At 42.4% G+C, this 19,965-nt stretch overlaps 1 protein-coding gene across 1 annotated transcript in view; it reads right to left on the bottom strand.

Moving 5' to 3' along the window:
• Ttc28 (tetratricopeptide repeat domain 28) overlaps positions 1-19,965 on the bottom strand; it is a 595,992-nt gene that overhangs the window by 132,777 nt on the left and 443,250 nt on the right. Inside the window, exon 6 of the mRNA XM_026412187.2 lies at positions 17,759-18,266. Coding sequence (XP_026267972.2) covers positions 17,759-18,266 — 508 coding nt within the window. The remainder of the gene's footprint in view (positions 1-17,758; positions 18,267-19,965) is intronic.

Genomic DNA, 19,965 nt, shown 5'->3' with positions numbered 1-19,965 from the left:
AGCAGCTTGTCCAAGGTCACAAAGGGGCTCAGGGGACCCAGAGCCAGGCCACCTAACCCCAGCACTCAAATCCTTCACAAACACGCTCCATTAGGGTGACTGTGTCCTGGTAGGTCCTCGGCTGACACAGGGACAAATTACACGGCCACTCCAGCTGTGCGACGGGGCTCCTGTGTGGGTTCAAGGTGGACCCTCTGTGGATGGGGTGTCTTAGCAGAATGAAGAGACAGCAGTATGTGAGATGAGAAGTTTCTTTGCTACAACAAGAAGAAAAAAGACCAGCCCACCAGGATGCCTCTGCAGAATGCCTGGCCCCAGAGAGAAAGGCCATCAGAAGTCACAGTGGAGGATCAGCAGTTTGCTACAACAAGAAGAAAAAAGACCAGCCCACCAGGATGCCTCTGCAGAATGCCTGGCCCCAGAGAGAAAGGCCATCAGAAGTCACAGTGGAGGATCAGCAGTAAGTGCTGCCCACTCCCTTTGTCACAGGCAGAGCAGCAGGAGTTCTTCCCTGGTGACAAAAGGGACATCTTTCTCCATCAAGCAGTGAAGAAGTACCAGGAGTTGTTCTGACAGACACGCCAGCTTGCCCGGCGGTGCCACAAACTGGAGGCCGCCATCTGTTTTGCTAAGGTTGACAGTCTGAAATTCCTGGTTAAACTCCAGATCTCCTTGTCATGAGGGGCTCGGTGACTTTAGTCCATTACCTTCTGCTTACTGAGTCACACGGCATACACATCTCCCTCAGAGCACTCCCTCAGCTGGGCCACGTTATAAGCTGTCTTTGTCTTCTTTGGTATTAGATAATGGGTTTGGTGGAACCTTCCACTTGAATCAGGGAAACCCAATTATGGAGTTGCCGTTGTTTCAATAAGTGGCCAACTCTGACGGTCTGGCTCAGGAACACAGATTCGTTCCTCTTTATCCACTGGGACTGTTGTGATGAGGGCTTGCTTTACAGGCACGTTGCACACATAACGATGAAGCATTTACTTCACTTTTTAATTGCTCTTGGAAACGTTTTAAATGGCACCGATTCATTTACTAGAAAATGAAAGCATTCACTTCCCAGAGTAACTTAACTCTTCTGTAGGAGGGCAGAGAGGACCACTGTTTGAAATCCATTGAAAACCGAGAGCCCGTATTCAGAGCTAACAAAGCTGTTTGAAAGTCAAGTGGGGACACGCTGACTCAGCAGGACCAGCTAAAAGTTGCATTCTGGCTTTAATCCAATTCAACAAATGCATTTTCTGCTGTGTCAGAGGGAGCCTTAAGAGGAATTTCTGGAACAACATGCAGAAAATGGTTCTCGGTGAACAGTTACTTTTTGAAGTCACCATGAAATTACTAATTATGCTGAAGAGAGTCTTAAACACTTGAGTCTCTTGTGGATTTCATGCTGGAAGACGGGAGCCTCGGGCTGCGGTGTGAGCGGCCACGTTGCGTCCTGCATGGTGGGTACGTGCGCTTTTGTACCCCTGGTATGAAGTGGACGCGTGTGAATGAGGATGAAACGAAGCTGTAGGCAGAGAGAGACTCACTTCCCGGTTTTTCCAGTTACAATGTCACATTGTCCTCGTCCCTTAGAAATACTAGAGCTTGGGCTGGGGCTGGGGCTCAGTGGCAGAGCGCTTGCCTCACATGTGTGAGGCACTGGGTTCAATCCTCAGCACCACATAAAAATAAATAAATAAAACAATTAAAAAAAAAGAAATACCAGAGCTTTAGCATTCTTTAAAAAAAAAAATGTAGCCATTTTCTTTAAAGAGGTGTTGTAACAGCAGAAAGAGCACCAGCTCCGGCTTCAAGAGCTCTGCTCAAACCCCAGCTCTGCCACACACTTGCTATGGGACCTTAACCCCTCTGTTCTTTGGGCTTTACCTTCCTACATGGGAATAATAAACCTCATCGTTTTGAGTTTTTAAATGAAATAATGAGCTCTGCATAAGGAGCTTCAGCAAGTGCAGCACTAGCACACCGGGGGCGTCCAATAAGTATCGTTCCTTTATTCTAAGTCACTTCAAAGGTGTGTTGGCGAGATCACAAAGGCCTTTTCATATATTCTCTATGGAACCTATTATTTGAATACCTCAAAAAGGGAAGCCAGCATCAGTTTCCTAAGGCTAGATGTTAAATACAGAGGAGAATAGACTATTAAGTTCACGTACTTAAAAGAAGAAACAGCGTGCTATCCCAGTGATTTTCTTGTCCAAAAGTCATAAATATTAGGGCTCTTCAAACCCGGATAAAGGGGCTCATTTTAGCCATACTTTGCAAACTTCTTGGATGAAGATCCAAAAGGTTAATATATTATTTAGTTAGCCCACTAAGCAGACTGTCTCACTTAGCTATAGGGCAAAGGAAGGAGAGAAATCTGCTCCATTCACTATTCCTACTAACTGAAAGGAGTAAAATTAAAATGCAATCATAAAATCGAATCACTGCCTGCTGGTTTAACTATTTCTCCAGCTCATTATATTTTTAAATTTTATATTGTAGAAGTTTTGATACTTGAAAAAGTTTTAGGAATCAAGTTCCAACTTTGTATGCATTGTCTTTCCATGGAAAAATCATAGAATTTCAGCTTTTTAGAGTAGGCAAGAATTTTAGACATTGTTCATGCCAGGGACAATGTCAAGGTACAATATAAAGTGTACAGAGTTTGCTACTGCTGCCCAGAAGTGGTCTCCCTGGGCTCTGGGATCAGAAGCAGCAAGAATGGAACCTGGACTTAATGACAGAAGGAAGACCAAATTCATTAAGACCACAAATTTAAAAGAGGAAAGAAATCATTTGAACTCTGTAGACTCCAGTTCCTGGTGCCTAGCATTTCCCACAGTGCCTGGCTCTCAACATCCTTAATAAGTACTGCTATTCCCTCCAAAGCTCAGGTGGAAATCTAATTGTGACTGAAGGCATTGGGAGGTGGGACTGTCAAGAGGGCTCCACCCTCATGAACAGATTGCTGCCCCTTGAGTGGGTTAGTTAAGCAAGTGAGCTTTCTGCACATGCTGTGCTCTGGCCCCCTCCTGCCCTTTCTGCCTTGCGCATGCTCGATTGCCTTCTTCTGTGATAGGGCCTCCATCAGATGTGGCCTCCTGATGTCAGACATCTCAGCCTCTAAAACTGTATGGCAAATAAACTTGTGTGGTTAATAATTTAATTTAGTCCACGGTATTCTGTTATAGCAGCAGAAAAGGAACTAAGACGCATGCCCCTGTGGACCAGCAGTAGCCAGCAGGTAGTAAGGACATAAAAAAGCCTAAGATACACATCCTGCCAGTTCCTGGAATTTGTGAGCTAGGTGGCAAATAATTACACCACCCAGTAAGTGTTCCACAAAAAACGTTAGGGGAACAGAGAAGAACTCTAAAACTTCTGGAAGAGTCTGAAAGGCTTCAGAGTAGTGTGATTTCTTATCAAACTACAAAAGAATAAGTAAGACTTTAGCTTCACAGAGGAGGAAGATACATGGGACAGAACAAATGGCAGGAGGAATCCACAGAGTGAATGAGCCCAGAGGTTTGGGGACAGTACATGTGAGAGGTGGGGGTGGGGAAACGTCCAATGCCTCAGGCAAGAGTTCTCTGCCCACCCCTCCCCAGTTTAATGAGACCTCAAGTCCTTTCCGTCAAGTGTTTCAAAGACCTATTTTGTCCAAACAGACCCTGGCAATAGCAGACGTGCCGATAGATTCTTTCTGGAAGCTGAGAGTTGTTGAAATATAGAATAACTATATGTACTAATGAGGTAAGATGGGATGTTGGTATGTGCACACCCTGTAGCACAGGTGAGTCAAGCTAACGAGCCTATCCACAGCCCAGGCCAGGACTTGGACTTCACCCTGAAAGCACTAGGGACCACTGCAGGGTTAGAACTGGTTAGAACAGGTTAGAACTTAGAATTACAGGGTTCTAAGCTAGAAATAATATGATGAGGTGCACAGCTGGAGTTTCAAGAGGGCGACTGAGAAGCAGAGAAGGATGCTGGAGGGGAAGCTGGAGACCAGCGTGGAAGGAGCTGTGCTGACTCTCACGGGAGGCCAAGGGACGGGGAAAAGGGCCCTGCAGAGAGGAAGAGCTGGCTGGGGAGGAGAGCCTCTCAGGACCTGTGACCAACTAAGTTTGCCTATGAGGGAGGGAGGTGGGGTTCCAGAATAACGGAGAATTCTGGATTGTACTGTGAGGAGACAGTGTTGTACCATGAGGACATGTTTCCCCACTCACAGAAATAGGGAAAAATGAGAAATCACAGACTTGGAGAGAGGCCTCTGTTTGGGGCAGAGGGAGGTGCCCAGGAGAAAGGAGTTGATCAATGACGTAGATGGAAGTCAGTAGGGGTTTGGGAGTTTGTGTGTAATAGTGAAAACCATGAGCATGATGGGATCAGTATGTCAAAGAAAACATCAACACTCCACGTTCATTTCAGCATTATGCACAACAGCCAAGGAACAGAAGCAACCTAAAAGTCCATCAATGGGGGAGTGGATTAAAGAAACAAAGATATATACATGCAATGGAGTACAATACAGGCTTTAAAAAGAAGGAGATCCAGTCATCTCAGACAACAGGAATAAACATGGAGGATATTGTGCTAAGTGAAATTAGCCAAATACAGAAAGAGTAGTACTTTCTAAACAATCTGACTTATATATGGAAAAGAAGTTAAACTCTTTGGAGCTGAGAGTAGAATGGTTGTTGCCAGAGGCAAGGGATGCAGAAAGGAGAAATGTTGGTCAAAGGATACAAAGTTTCAGTTGGATAGGAGGAGTAAGCTTTAGTGATCTATTACATAGTTGGCAATTTATCAATTATGTATTGTATATTTCAAAGTTACTAAGAGTAGACTTTAAACTTTCTCACCACACACAAAGATAAAGAAGTGAGATGATAGCTAATTATCTTGACTTAATCTTTTTTTATACCTTTGTTTTATTGATTTATTTTTATGTGGTGCTGAGATTTGGACCCAGGGCCTTGCTAGGCGAGCGCTCTACTGCTGAGCCACAATCCCAGCCCCTTGACTTAATCTTTCTAGAGTATTTAGACATATTAACATCACAATTTACCTCATTAATATATATACAATTATCATATGTTAATTAAGGGTTTTTAAAAAAGGAAAAAAGAAAGGCATATTATTCCAAATCTAATTTGTTCTAGAATGTTTTTTAAAAAGAAATCTTTAATTAAAATATTAAATATAATCAGAAAAGTATGAAATCATATGCACACAACTCAATGAATTGTCCCAAAGTCAGGACAGCTATATAACTAGTCCTCAGATGGAGAAGTGGCACATTTTCAGAGCCGTGAAGTGTATTTCTTTGACATCAAAGGCATCTACAGCCATGATCACACTGGTGGCTTACAGTCTCAGAGTCTACACCTCTAACTGTACCTTTCTTCAAATAGAATTCTCCATGGAGGAGAACCCCAGAGGTGGTCTGAGAAATCGTTTGCTATATCATTTCCAAATGTCTATCCAAAAGACCTAATTTTGGCACTCTACATTTTCTGCCCTTATTTCAAATTTCTGAAATCAGCCACAAGCAAATTCTTCCACAGTCACTCCAGCACAGTGAATCCCTTCAGGAAGGAACAAAAGACAAGAGCAGAGCCAGGTGATTCCAGAAGACCCCAGAGCTCCGTGCAGTCATGCGGCATGGGTCCAGTGTGCAGCGTCCAGCACAGATGGCAGGACCTCGGGTCACATCTGTACTTGCCATAGCTGGCAGAGCAAAGGGCTACCCAGGACCTGCTGCAGATGGAAAGACTTGGGGACAGGCAGGTGTGGGAGGGGCCAGTGCCAGGTGTGGGTGGCAGAAGCCAATGATTAACTTCATCTCCAGGCTCCCATGCTCCTGGGTGGTGCCAGGCAGCCCTGCTCCAGGACAAGGGCCACAGAAGAGGGGCAGAAGGCAGGGCGAGTCCCACTGTGGCAGGCAGTGCCCACCCCAGCCTGGGAAACCAATTGTGTTCAGCAGTCGATGTTCTTCTTGGAGCTCCCTCAAGTGTTCCTCTCCCAGGTCCTAACAGAACTGTTATCAGTGCTCAGGACGGGGCTGCCTAATGGGAAACGCCCCCACGGAGGCCTGTGACTCATAAACCCATTCAGCCTCACATGTTCATAACCATTTGTGTAAAGAAGAAAAAACCTCCAAGCACTAATTAGAAAGATAGAGCTGTTGTGTTTTCCTCCCGATCACCTTATCTTCTTTATTCAGTTCTTGAAGACTCAGCTATTAAAAGAAATTAAGTAATTCATCAAGCCCATTTCAATTACCTGCTGCTGATAACATCAGATTACAATTAGCATCTACAAATGAACCAAGTGCCAACTGCCAAGCTGAAACATAAGCTAATTTACTGCTCCGCTCTGCCTGCTGGAGACACAACCCAGGGACCTGGCAGCAGGCATCCACTTCATTATCCCAACGATGGTTCTGCAGCCTCTCCTGCCACAGTCCAAGTGCAGCTCGGACCAAGATTTACTGCCCCGTCTGCCTCTGCTCCCATGTTTACAGACGCTCTGTATCTGTAAGCAAATCACAGCCCCTTTTAAACAGCAATGTCTAGACAAGCCGGGTGACAAATCTTGACCTAAAGGAGCAAGTAAATATTATTAATATTTATTAGGCACTGATAGGTGTGGGGCCCGGCACAGGATGTGCATGTCATAACCTTAATGAGGGTCTGAATCATTTTCTGCGAGTCCTCTGGTGCTTGATCAGAAAAATCTCCCGCTCTGTTGATGCTCTCCATTTCTCATTTCTCCTTTTTTAACAGGGAAAGAACATTCTTGGTCCTTTCTTTTAGATGTCTAGAAAAATCTGTTTTAGGCTCTGGCATATATTATTTTTTATATTTACATTTTTTCCTTTCCATGCTTTGGGTGAAAATCAGAGGTGTGTGATTTGGCTTCCCAGATCCAGGGCATTATTAGACTTGGACAATCTGTGTGGTCCTGTCCATGCTTCTCAAGCAGAATTAATGACACAATAAATGTGCAAAGTCCAGAGGGAGCCTGTGACCTGAGAGAGAAGAGAGCGAGCAGACCTGTGTGTGGACCCTTTCTCTGTGGCTCTGACCTATGGCAAAGCTTTGTGGTGAGGAGTCAATGAAATGCTTGCAAGAACCTAGTTCAATGCAAGGGATCACAGAACAGCCTCCTTGGGAAAAGGAATGTGGGTGGTGGCTATTCTCTTCCTGCAGGTGGGTGTCAGCGTGGGGTGGGAGAAGAAGCCCCTTTGGCTTTTAGCCCTGGGCCAGGTAATCCTGGAATGGCTCCCACTCGGATCTGCACTTCAGTGGGAATGTTCTCATGGGAAGATCCGAGGACATGGAATCAGAACTGGTCCCAACTCTGCCTCAGACTCTATGATCTTAGGTAAGCCACAGATGTCCCTTGATCTTGGGATCCTCATCAGTGAATTGGAAAATAATAGTTTGCCTCTGAGGGTTCCTGGGGGCACAGACAAGTGCTGTAAAACACAAATGCCACGGATTTGCATGACGATACCAAGAACGTGTATGTGAGTTCTCACACTCCTTTGAACATCTTGAGATGTTATTTTGAATATGGCCCTGTGTGTCATTCTGAGAATCTCCAAAGAAAAATACTCCATTACTGTAAATTAATTATTCCTGTTAATTACAAACATTTTACTTGTAAAGCTATGTCTCTTTCTGTTAAAAAAAGACCAACATACAAAAATTGAAAGGTAAAAAATGTAAAAGAAAGTGGTTACTATATTATAGAAAATTCTTCTAAAATTTATTGTAATGATTTTCAGGAATACCAAGTTTCAGGTGTGTTCTCAGAAAAGATTTCACCCATAAAATCTAGTGAGGGATGACTAAGGTGTAATATGGGTGGGTACTTTGTAGTTAATATGTAACATTATTCCATCTGACCTTGGGAATTCAGAATTTTCTGATTTAGACAGCTAGTAATTTTTAATAATATGGTTTCTTTAATTTTTTTTGGTAGTACTTGGGTTGAATCCACAACCTCAAACTAGACATGCACTCCACCACTGAGTTACACCTTGGCCCTTCTTATTTTTATTTTGAGACAGAATCTCACTAGGTTGCCTTGAATTTGCGATCCTTCTGCCTCAGCCCCCTGAGTAGTTGGATGACTGGTCATATCCAGCATAATGTGACTTTTATAAAAGTTTTTCTGGGTCTTGGGTTATAGCTCTGCAGTAGAATGCTTGCCTCGAATATGAGAGGCACTGGGTGTGCTTCTCAGGACCACATAAAAACAAATAAAATAAATAAAGTAAAGATATTGTGTCCATCTTTTAAAAAAATCTTTAAAAAATGTTATCCCAGTAATTTTTCTTAAATCCTGGAATTAAAATAGCTGAGAGCCACCAGGAATAGTGACTGTAGTTGAGGTAAGAGAAAGGATGCACCTACCATAGCCCGCCACCAACCCTTCCCTCCAACACATACCTCCCAAGACTAAAAAACAGCAAAAGGGGCCAAACATCATTGTATGAGATCTTAATGAGTTTTTAAGCCTACATGGGCTTTGATTTTCTCATATGTAAAAATCAATTAATATTCTTGACCTTTTAAGTTTGTGAGGAAGACTAAATATGAAAGGTTTCAACACATACATATTTGTTGAATGGAACCCAAAAGCTCCATGGGGCAGGAGCTATGTTGGTTTATCCACTAAATAGCACATGCCTGTCACGTAACGAATGCTCAACCTTATACGAGTAAATAAGGAGGGTTGTTGTGAAACTGTCCATCACTTTCCACAGTTAACTGGATACTTGACCTCCTCATATGTGAGATAAGCAGTGGTCTCCTTATGGCGGAGTTGAAAGATGTTCTGACACTGTGCCTCCCTCATATTTGACCCTCTATAAGACACAACCAGGCCCGAGACTGACGTGTGTGGCAAGTGAATCCTGAAACGGGCTCACCTTTGCATCTATCCAGGTGCTCAGGAGCAACCAGGTGGTCACCTGGGGTGAGTGGGGGAGGGGAGAGGGAGGAAGAGACAAGAGAGGCGGAGACCAAAGAACCCAGCCACCCTCTCGATCACGATCACGTCTCCTTTTGCTTTCCTGACTGCAACTCACCCCACAGTGAGATCAGGGTGATCCTGCTGGACCCAGTAAGTGAGAAGATATGACCCGGAGTCAACTGAAAACAGGGAAGAAATCAATGAGGACCTTGGATGCTATGTCACGATGGCATGGCAGGGTGGGTAACATCTCCCTGAGCATGTCCACGTCCTGATTCCCAGAACCTGTGACGGTCACCTTACATGGCAAAAGGGACTCTGCAGGTGTAATTAAGTTAAGGACTTGAGACAGGGAGACTTCCTGGCCTTTCCAGTAGCCTGATGTGAGCACAGAAGTCCTTATTGGAGGGATGTGGAGGGTGAGGGTGGGAGAGAGGGTGATGTGAGGCAGAAGCAGGGACTGGAGTGGTGTCTCTGGAGAGGAGGAGGGTGACCACCAGACAGATAAAAAGGCAAAGAAACAACAGATTCTCTCCTGGACCCTGCAGATAAGCCAGCCCTGCCAACATCTTGACTTCCGCTCAGTGAAACTGACTTTAGACTCCTGACCTCCAAGAGCTAATAACCTTGCATTGTTTTAAGCCACCAAGTCTATGGCATTTTGTTACAGCAGCAACAGGAAACTATACAGATGGCTACAGGATGGGAGAGCCTTCCACAGAATTAGGAAGGCCAGGAGAAGTGGTTTGGATTCACTAATGTTGACAGATCAGCATGAGAATCAGATGGAGTATCTACCAGGTAGTTGGAAATGTGAAATGATGCTCAGGCAGGAAAAAGGTCAGAGCTGGGGAGTATGGATTAGGAACAATATGTACCGATGCAGCCCTCAAGAGTTGATAAGGGGAGAGACAGAGAGAACAGGAAAGAATCCAGAACAAATCCCAGGACTCCCATGTTCAGCAAGTAGCAATATGATGGGAAAGGGTCAAGAAGCAACGTCAGGAGTCTGGATGACATGGGGGCCTGAGAGAAGGTGGGAAAAAGCACACTCAGAAAAGCACCCCGTGATCCACGTTTCGAAAACGGAACAAGCTGCACACCCCCCTGACTGCGCTGACACTGTGTAAGAACAGAGCCAACTGGTCTGGAAAGACTCCAACTAGATTGTAACCGTAGTTAACTCTGAGGAGTGGGACAGGGAAGAACAGTCACATGAGGGGACAAGTTTCCTTTTTCTACTTTATACATTATTGTACTAGAAGAATATTTCTTCACAAGAGTAAGTACCACATTTGTAACTTTAAAATATCATTTTTTTTAAAGGGGCAAGAAAAACCAATGAAAAACATGTAAAAAGAAAATCAGGACAGTGGTGCTTCCCAGAAACCTAGAGAGCTGGGAATTTCAAGACCAAGGTAGCAGGGCATTCCAAAGACTGCCTGCTGACAAGGCACGATGAAAAGCGACAGAACACCTTTCACCTCTGCCACAAGGAGAGGCTGCTTATCTCTGTCAGGCACAAGGATGCAAATCAAATTGCCATGGTCAAAACTGAATAGGTGGAGCTGGGCACCGTGGCGCATGCCTGTAATCCCAGCAGCTTGGAGGCTGAGGCAAGAGGATCGTGAGTTCAAAGCCAGCCTCAGCAGTAAGGCAGCAAGACCCTGTCTCAAAAAAAAAAAAAAAAAAGGGGGGGGGGAGGGGGCTGGAGAATGTGGCTCCATACCAAACAAACAAACAACAACAAAATCAGAACAACAAAAAGCAAACCAAAAGACTAGGTGAGGTTTGGCTTCAATGGAGTGACTCCTCCATTCAGACCAATGTAAGCCTGGAGTGATGGGAAGAGAGTCCCGCAGGTGCTGGAGAGCAAGCAGAGCAGCCAGAGGTCCCAGAGGGGTGGGGACCAACCCACTGAAGACGGCAGCAGCCACCTTTCAAACGCCAGGGAACATTTTTAATGCACTTTTTTTTTTTCCTTTTTTGCATCAAAGCCAGCACCTGGTGCACAACGAGGATATGTTCTATCACTGAGCTCACCAGCCCACAGGATACGTTAAATAAAACTAAGTTTTATTTTTATTTTTTGCCAGTGGGCAGGCCCCAAATAGTACTATATGGTGAGGCTAAAATTCTGGTAGAAACACATAGTCTTATCAACTTGAAAAATCAGAGGAGGAAAATATCCCAAAGAGGGGAAAGAGCCCCGAATCCTGAGTATGAACTCTTCCCTTATCTCTTTCTCTAACCCCTAAAACACATATGTGCAAGGCAGAGTCTAAGCAGCCAATTTAAGGCTAAATGATCCAAGAAAGATTTCCGAAGTCACCACCATAGGGAAGCCTGATTTTGGTGGTCAAATTCAGCCAAGTTAACTGCCTGATAAAACAACAACAAATCAACATTATTATGAGAGATCTGAATCCAATTTCTCTATAAAACATCATTCAGACATTTCAGATGTGATCCTATATTACTGGGCATACACAGAAACATTAGAAAGTCACTAATACTCAGAACAAAAGGTGACCAACCTACAACTCTGCAACTATACTAAAAATCATTGAATTATACACTTTAAATTGTGTGGCATGTAGATTATATCTCAGTCAAGCTGTTACGGAAAGGAAAAAAAAAAAGACAAAATCAATAGAGTCTAACCCTGAGATGACCTGCATGGATTTAGCAGACAAGATTTTAACAGCAGCTGTCATAACTAGACTCACCATTTGAAGGAAAAAACACAAGAGTAAACACACAAATCCCAGCCGAAAAAACTGAAATGTCAATGAAAAGTACCAAGTGGAATTCTTCAGCTAAAAATAAAGTATATAACTAAGGAAATTCACCTAAGGAATTAATCTTGCCCAAAGAGAGGTCTGGACTTTGTGTCTGGCAAAGCCCTTGGAATTCTCCTACATGACAACAGTGTCACTGTTTATCAGAAAGCATTGGCTAGTCGATGGTCTAGGCTAATGATATGATTTCTTGTGGGGCCTTTGGTCATATGGTATCAGCTCAGCCTCCAGAGGGGCTGGAAACTGAGGTCACACACACAGGTGGCCAACTACATCTACGTGAGCAAGGTCCAGTAAAAACCAATACTAAGGTCTGAGTGAGTTTCAGGCTGGCAAATAACCCTGTGCAGGCCAGAGAAACTCATTCGGACCTTCTACTCTCTTACCATGAGTAGAACAGCTTTCAGTGATTTCTATGAGTCCTTCTAGTGAGGTTCTGAAATTGAGGGTGGTTCTCAGGGACCCCTAACCTTGCAGTTGATGGCAGAGAGAGGATGATTTTAGGGAACCCCTAAAGTCTGCATCACTGGTTTTAACAGCAGATTGGAGGTGGCTAAAGAGCTAGTGAACTTTAAGGTAGATCACATAATTTTCCAAACTGAAGAAAAGATTAAAAACATGAAGAAAATCTTAGTAGCATATGGGACAATATTAAAAGATCTAAAATATATGTAAATTCTTATAATATAGGAGAGTGGGGATGGGCCAGAAACAGATACTTGAAATAACAATAGATAAAAATTCCTAAGTTTGGTAAAAGTTATACATCTGCAGATTCAAAAGCTTAAATAATGAGAAAAAGGAAAAAGACACACAGAAAAGTCACATTTGGGCACATCATAGTCAAACTGCTGAAGAACCCAATTTAGAGAAAATCTTGAAAAAATCATGAAAAAATGGCACATGACATATAGAGTATGAAAATCTACTGAGTTTTTGCAAGAATAGACATTATGATTGCTGTATGTATATAGGTGACTCTATGACCAGTGTGATTTTGCAATCTGTATAATTAGAAAAATGAGAAATTATACCCCAATGATTCAAATGTATGAATCAGCAAGGTCATTGTAATGTCATGTGTAGCTAATAAAAAAAGTTAAAAAAAAAAGAAATAATAGAAGTCAAAAAACATTAGACAGGGGCTGGGGCTGGGGTCAGTGGCAGAGCACTTGCCTCGCACATGTGAGGCACTGGTTCTATCCTCAGCACCACATACAAATAAATCAACAAAATAAAGTTTTTTTAAAAAAATTAGACAGACATCTTTAAAGGGCTAAAAGAAAGATTTAAAAACATATCAACCTAGAATTCTATATCCAGCACAGTTATCCTTAAAAAATGAAGAGGAAACCAAGACATTTTAAGGTCAAACCAGAAAACCAGTAGTAAGATAACAAACATAAATCCAACAATACCAATAATTATGTTAAATATTAAATAAAAGAGATTCTCCAATTAAAAGGCCCAAACCTACTATGAAAAAGACAACAGTACATTGTCCGTAGTTGACAAACATGAAATAAATAAATAAATAAATCCAACAAAAAGGAAGCGCATTCGCTGGCAGTCAAGCACCACGAGATATGCCCAGTGTGCTCTTCAGGCTGAAGGGAATGAGATCAGATGGAAACTCCGATCTTTAGGATAAATGTGAGCAGCAGAAATGGGGAACAGTTGGTAAATATAAAATGTCATTTCCCCCCTTCATTCATTAAAATGTCTTTTTTAAAATACAAATATAACAAGGTCCTGTGGATTTAATAAGAATGTGGGTATAGTAGCACAAGTGTAACAACTGCAGTATTAAGTCCAGGTGGACTCAGATGGTTGCAAGAAACACTTCACAGGAAGTGCAATGCTGTTAGCTCAAGGGAGACTAAAAAGTCAGTGGTAGAGGATGTGCTCTTTAGAGCAACCACTACAAAATATTGCAAAGAAACAGAGTTAAAAAAGCAAATAGAGAAAATCTAAAAGGTTAAATTAACCCATGTAAAGCAGAAAAGCAACAAAAGATCAAAACATTAATGGGAAAACCAGAGTAAGAAAACAAACATAAATCCAACAATACTAATAATTATATTAAATATTAAATGAAAGAGATTCTCCAAATATAAGGCCCAAACCAACTATGGAGAAGTATATATCAATATACAGACAACTATACATTGTCTGCAGTTGACAAATATTAAATAAAAAACAGAAATAAAAGGCAAATGGATGGAAAAAGATAAACTATAGAAATAATAAGCGTAAGAATATGGGAATGGGCACATCAGTATGAGATGAAGTAGTCTTCCAGATAAAAGGATATTATCAAAGATCAAAAAGTCATTTCATAATCATTAAGGGGACAATATGTCAGGAAGACAAACTGATCATTAATGAATATTAGCTCAATAAGAGAGCTTCAAAATTCAAGAAGCAAGCTTTTGCTGAATTGTTTCATCTTCATTTTTGAAGGACAGTTTTGCGGGACATAGAATTCTAGGTTGAGAAACAGATAAATCCACAATAATATGCAGAGGTTTTTAACAACCCCCTTCTGAATAATTTTCGAAAAAAGATTTTAAAAATCACAACAAAACAAGGTGTGGTGGCACATGCCTATAAACCCAGAGACTCTGGAGGCTAAGGCAGGAGGATAGTGAGTTCAAAGCCAGCCTCAGCAATGGTGAGGTGCTAAGTAACTCAGTGAGACCCTGTCTCTAAATAAAATATAAAATAGGGCTGGGGATGTGGCTCAGTGGTTGAGTGACCCTGAGTTCAATCCCCAGTACCCACCCTCCCACGCACAATGAAACAGACATGATCTGAACAATACTATCAACTAACTTGACCCATTAGGTACTTAAAGATTACATTGAAATCCTAAAATATACTGCCTGGCCATAATAAAATTAAACTAAAATAACAATACAGTATCTAGGAAAACCTCAATTTTAAAAAATTTGTTTTGGTGCAGTGCTGGGGATTAAACCAAGAGCCTTACACAGGCTTGACCAGTGCCTACCACTGAGCTACACTCCAAACCCCCAAATATTTTAAAGTTAAACAATACTTCATGAGTCAAAAAGAAATCATAAATAACTTTATAAAAATTTTAAAGCTCAATTAAGTGAAAACATATTTTAAAAGGTATGGGAGCTGAATGTGGTAGTACACTTCTGTAATTCCAGTGGCTCAGGAGGCGTACACAGGAGGATTGGAAGTTCAAAGCCAACCTCAGCAATTTAGTGAGGCCATAAGCAACTGAGTAAGATCCTGTCTCAAAAATTTAAAAAGTGAGAAATGGATGGGGATGTGACTCAGTGGTTAAGTGCCCCTGGGTTAAATTGAGAGAGAGAAAAAAAAGAGGGAGAGAACGAAAGGAAGGAAGGAAGAAGGGAGGAAATGAGGGAGGGAGGGAGGGAGGGAGGAAAGGGGTATAGATATAGTAAAAATTTTCTTAGAGCATTACAATTATACTGAGTAGGTGGGTTCAGTGTGACAACGCCATACATATATGGAATTTGATTTCCTCCATTTCAGTCCTGGTTACCATCTTTTCCGCTTCTTCCCTCCCCCATTCTCCTTCTTCTACTCTATCGATCTTCCTTTATTTATTTATATATACATATTTATATATACATAAAGGTGGAATTCTCTGTGCCATATTTATATGAGGCATGATTTTATTAAATTCACTCCATATTTCTAGAGGAAAATTCATATGTTTAAATGATTGTATTAGAAGAAGAGTATATAATCAATAACCTAAGTTTTGCCCTTAGGTAGCTAAAAAAAGGACTCAAAGTAGAATGAAGAAAACAATAAGCAGGGGCTGGGGATGTGGCTCAAGCGGTAGCGCGCTCGCCTGGCATGCGTGCAGCCCAGGTTTGATCCTCAGCACCACATACAAAGATGTTGTGTCTGCCGAAAACTAAAAAAAAAAAAAAAAAATTTAAAAAATTCTCTCTCTCTCTATCTATAAAAATAAAGAAAACAATAAGCAGATAAACAATAGGGAAAAACTGACAAAAGCTAAAGTTGGTTCCTTTTAAAAGTCAAAAGAATTGATAAATTTTTAGTCAGAATGATTCAGGAAAGTGGAGGGGGGCCATACAACACAAACTCCTAATATCAGTAATAAGGGAGGAATATCCCTAGACAAGCTTCAACATTAAAGTAATAATGAGATATTAAAAACAACATTAGGCCAATAATTTCAACAATTTAGATGAAGTGAACAAAGTTTTTGAAAAAAATACAACTTATCAAACTGACACAAGATGAAAAGGAAAACATTGATAGTCTAATACGTATAACTTTCTCACCTCTAGGTTCCAAGCCCTCTACTCCATCCTGCCATCACTGCTTGACTCATTTTGATCCCCATATTCACAACTTGCACAATTCTGTTCATGAACATACCCCTGCCTCTTTTTCATGCCAATCTTCTATCACCCTGCAGCACATTCCTGAATTCTAATCATGGTACCATCTCTCAGATATGCAAATCTGCTACAACTCATACCTTCTTTCACATGTCCCTTGGCATCAATGCCATTCTATTCCTGGCCAAATCTTGCCAGTGCTTCAGAGTCCACCTGGATCTAATCCCCTGTAGGAAGTTTTCATTTTTGAGGCTATTCCCAGCCCTCAGGGTCTCTCTTCTAGGAATTCCATGGCAACACATCACTATCATTGTTTTTGAGGGAGGACTTTGGTGTCCTGCATATTTGTCTTATTTTTCTAACTAAATTATTAGCTCTTTAAAGATAACGATTTTTTAAAAAGTTCTCTGTCCCTTAAAGCACATATTAAGCATTCAATAAATATTTGTAAAATATTTGCAAAAAACTGTTGAATGGATATATAAAGTCAGGATCCTATTTCTGTGGCTCTTGTCAGACTCTCATACCATCTGTAAGGCTCTCTCCAACAACTAGCCAAAAAACATATGATTAAAATAAGTAGAGGTAAAGGAAGGGAGAAGTAGTGAGTGACCAAATTACAAGAAGAGATGGGGATGCTTGGTTTCAGCAAGCATAATAATTAAAATGGGGCTGAGTTTCACATCCTGCTGCCACCAGTATCTGATAGGCATGCACTGATACCATCAAGTCATTTTCTCCTTGTCTTCGCCCCACCCTGAATCCTTGTGGGCACAGAATGAACCAGGGGCTCCAGACAGCTTATACTTCCAAGCACATCTGTATGTGCCATTCATTATATACCCACATGTGTTTGGATAACAAGAGATATAACAATATCTTCTAAAAACCAGTTACCAATTACTGCTGGTCTCTTACCACTACATATAAACTATTTCAAACTGTAAATGTCTTTACTGTAACCAAGTACTAGCAAAATGGTGACTGCAAACCTATCTTTTAATCTTTCACAAAATAATTTTGCATTATACTAAAATTAACAGTAGCTTTTATGAATACAGATAATTCTGAGTAAAAATACATTTTCTGTGGGGTTAGGTAAAGAAATTACTATAAGCAAAAATTCTCTCCAGTTCTCTTGCACTGGTCACTTCTTAGTAGCATCTCTTTCATTTAAATCAAAATAGCTTATATCATCTTCATTTCCCCTTCTCTCTAATTAGATAAATCTGGTTGCTCTTCTCTGTAGACAGATTAAAAGGTTGGGGTGAGGGCTGGGGTTGTGGCTTAGCAGCAGAGAGCTTGCCTAGCATGTGTGAGGCACTGGCTTTGATTCTCAGCACCAAATGTAGATAAATAAAATAAAATAAAATCAGCAACTAATAAAAATATTTTTTAAGAAAGATGGGGTGTTTTGTTTTCCTAGTATTTCAGAGTCCAATCCTCAGAGCAATGATAACAGGAAGGGTGGGGTGGTTCCAGGGGAACCTATCTCAAGGAAAGACAGCACACACTATAAGAGACAGTGGGCTGCTCCAGCTGTTTCCAGCGCATGACATTGACCCAGGGTCTTGCAAACAACCTGCTCCTTACCCAGATTGGAGGAGGCGCGCCCCTCTGCTGCCCGATCCTTGAGGTCCTCAGCTATGCCCAGCTGCTGCTCGTGGTACTGTTTCGCTCTTTCCAAATCCTGCATGCACCTGGCGGCGTGGCCCAGGCCTGCGTAGGCCCGCATCTCGATGGCCTTCTCCATCAGCTCCTGCGCCAGCTCCAGCACGTAGTTGTGGTAGGACATGGCCTTGTCGAAGTTCCTTCGGTAATGGTAGGCGCTGCCCAGATTGCTGTAGGCCCGGGCCTCTTCCCGCTTGTTCCCCAGCTCCTTGGCTATCTTCAGGTGCTGCTCGTGGCACTGCACGGCGTTCTCAAAGTCGCCCATGGCAATATACACAGCTCCCATGTTGCCAAGTTCTCGGGCTTCGGAAAGCTCGTCTTTGGACTGCTTGGCGAGAAGAACACACTGTTTGTGACTGGCCAGTGCATTGGGGTAGTCTCCGATGGCTGTGTACACGTGGCCCAGACTGCTCAGGGCTGACGAAGCTGCCTGGAGAGAAAGGATAAGGCAAGAAATGAAAGCACATCAGAAAATGGCTTTGGTTTGTTTCAGCAGATAAAATTTCACAGAGTTTGCCTGTAACTATCAATCCAGTCCCTAATGGAGTTTCTATCAGTGGGCCACAGACCTCCAGAGAACTGATAAAGAGCACATCCAACACCAAGTTCCCAGCAGAAGACAATGGTAATTTAATCAGGAGCTTTCCATGCCTAATCTCACAGAAGCAGGTTGTGTTCCATATGACCTTTGTCTTAGTTTAAAGACTTGGTGACATTTCTAATATTCACTATGATATTACAGCTCTGTTAATACCCATTAACCTCTGTGCTATAAGAAAGTGTTGAAGAAAACCAAAATTAATTACTACATATGACAGAGTGTAGGACATTCACAGGAGAAGCCTGGGCTTGGCTTGTGGCCCTCCTGGGTGATTCTGTACTCTGGTTTTCTGCGAAGCAAATGGATGCATTAGTGGTGAGGGAGATGTTCACCATGAGGACTGAGAATTTTGCAAACCAGGACCCACTTGAAGGTCCTGATTTCTCATCTTGTTCCTTCAAAGGACTTTATCGGTGCTGGTTACTGTGGAGGGCTTAGATTTGGATGAGTCTCCTTGTAAATCAATGGCTGTGTTCCAACCTGTGCCTCTGAATGGGGTGGTCTCGTTTATCCTCCATGAAGCCTCCCTGCCCTCCTTAGGCTCACCACCCAAAGAAAAGCACAGAAACCCTTTTGGTCTTAAAGGTTTCAATGAAAATAACTCTGTGTCAGTGTAGCGGATCACACAGGAACTATGAAAATATCACAGGAGAGGTACACAAGCACATACAGTCCTAGAGCCTGGTCTTCAGTTTCTAACTCCTTTGCAGAGGTATGACAGGGAAGTTATGCTGGGCTTTTTAACTCCTTCTTTTCATTCCACAAGTTGGAAGCTTCCTCCCCTCCCCTCCTTCACTGCCAGTCTACAGCTTAGGGCCATGTCACCCCCTCTCTTCATGATGCTTCCCTCTGAAGCATGGAAACCAGACCCTGGCGGAACAAAGGCTGAACTCTCACACATGGGCAAGAAATCTTCCCCAGGGCCCCGGGCACAGGACTAGCCATGAGGTAATGCTGTCCCTGCTGAGTAAGGGCATTTCTTTGTGGGAAGGGTTCTATGTTTGTGCACTTCAGGACACTTTTATTAATATTTTATAGATATGAGTGATTTGCTACCCTGTTTCCTTTGCTTGTGAAATAGCAGTTCTTGATCAAAATGACTGAGACACCATTTTTATGGGGCTTGCAAATAGTATATTTGCAAAATCTTCCATATTGTTCTAAGTTGCTTTTATCATTTCACAGATGTTCCAACAAAAAGATTTAGAAAATAGAGAGGAAATACATCCTTAGAAATTTACTTTTTTTGCTTTCTTCTGAGTGGAGAGAACAGAAACAGCTCCATGAGAGTCACAATGCTGCAGCGCTGTGATCTGGCAGAAGCAGCACTGGTGACACCAAATGGCATGCCACTTGGACCACACTGGCCACGGGTTCCCATGGGAGAGCCCTTGGGGCTGAGCTTAGGACTTCGGGTCAGCAGTCTAGACAGGCATCTGCTGCTCCCAGCCTTTCCCCTGCACCACCCACTCACCCACCCGACCATCTTCTCTTCCTGTGCTTTAGGCCCAGGACTCTGCCTCTTCCC

Source organism: Urocitellus parryii, chromosome 3 (assembly GCF_045843805.1).
Source record: "Urocitellus parryii isolate mUroPar1 chromosome 3, mUroPar1.hap1, whole genome shotgun sequence".
Lineage (NCBI taxonomy): Eukaryota > Metazoa > Chordata > Mammalia > Rodentia > Sciuridae > Urocitellus > Urocitellus parryii.
Note: the sequence above shows the minus strand (reverse complement) of the source record. Positions and strands in the feature narration are given on the sequence as shown.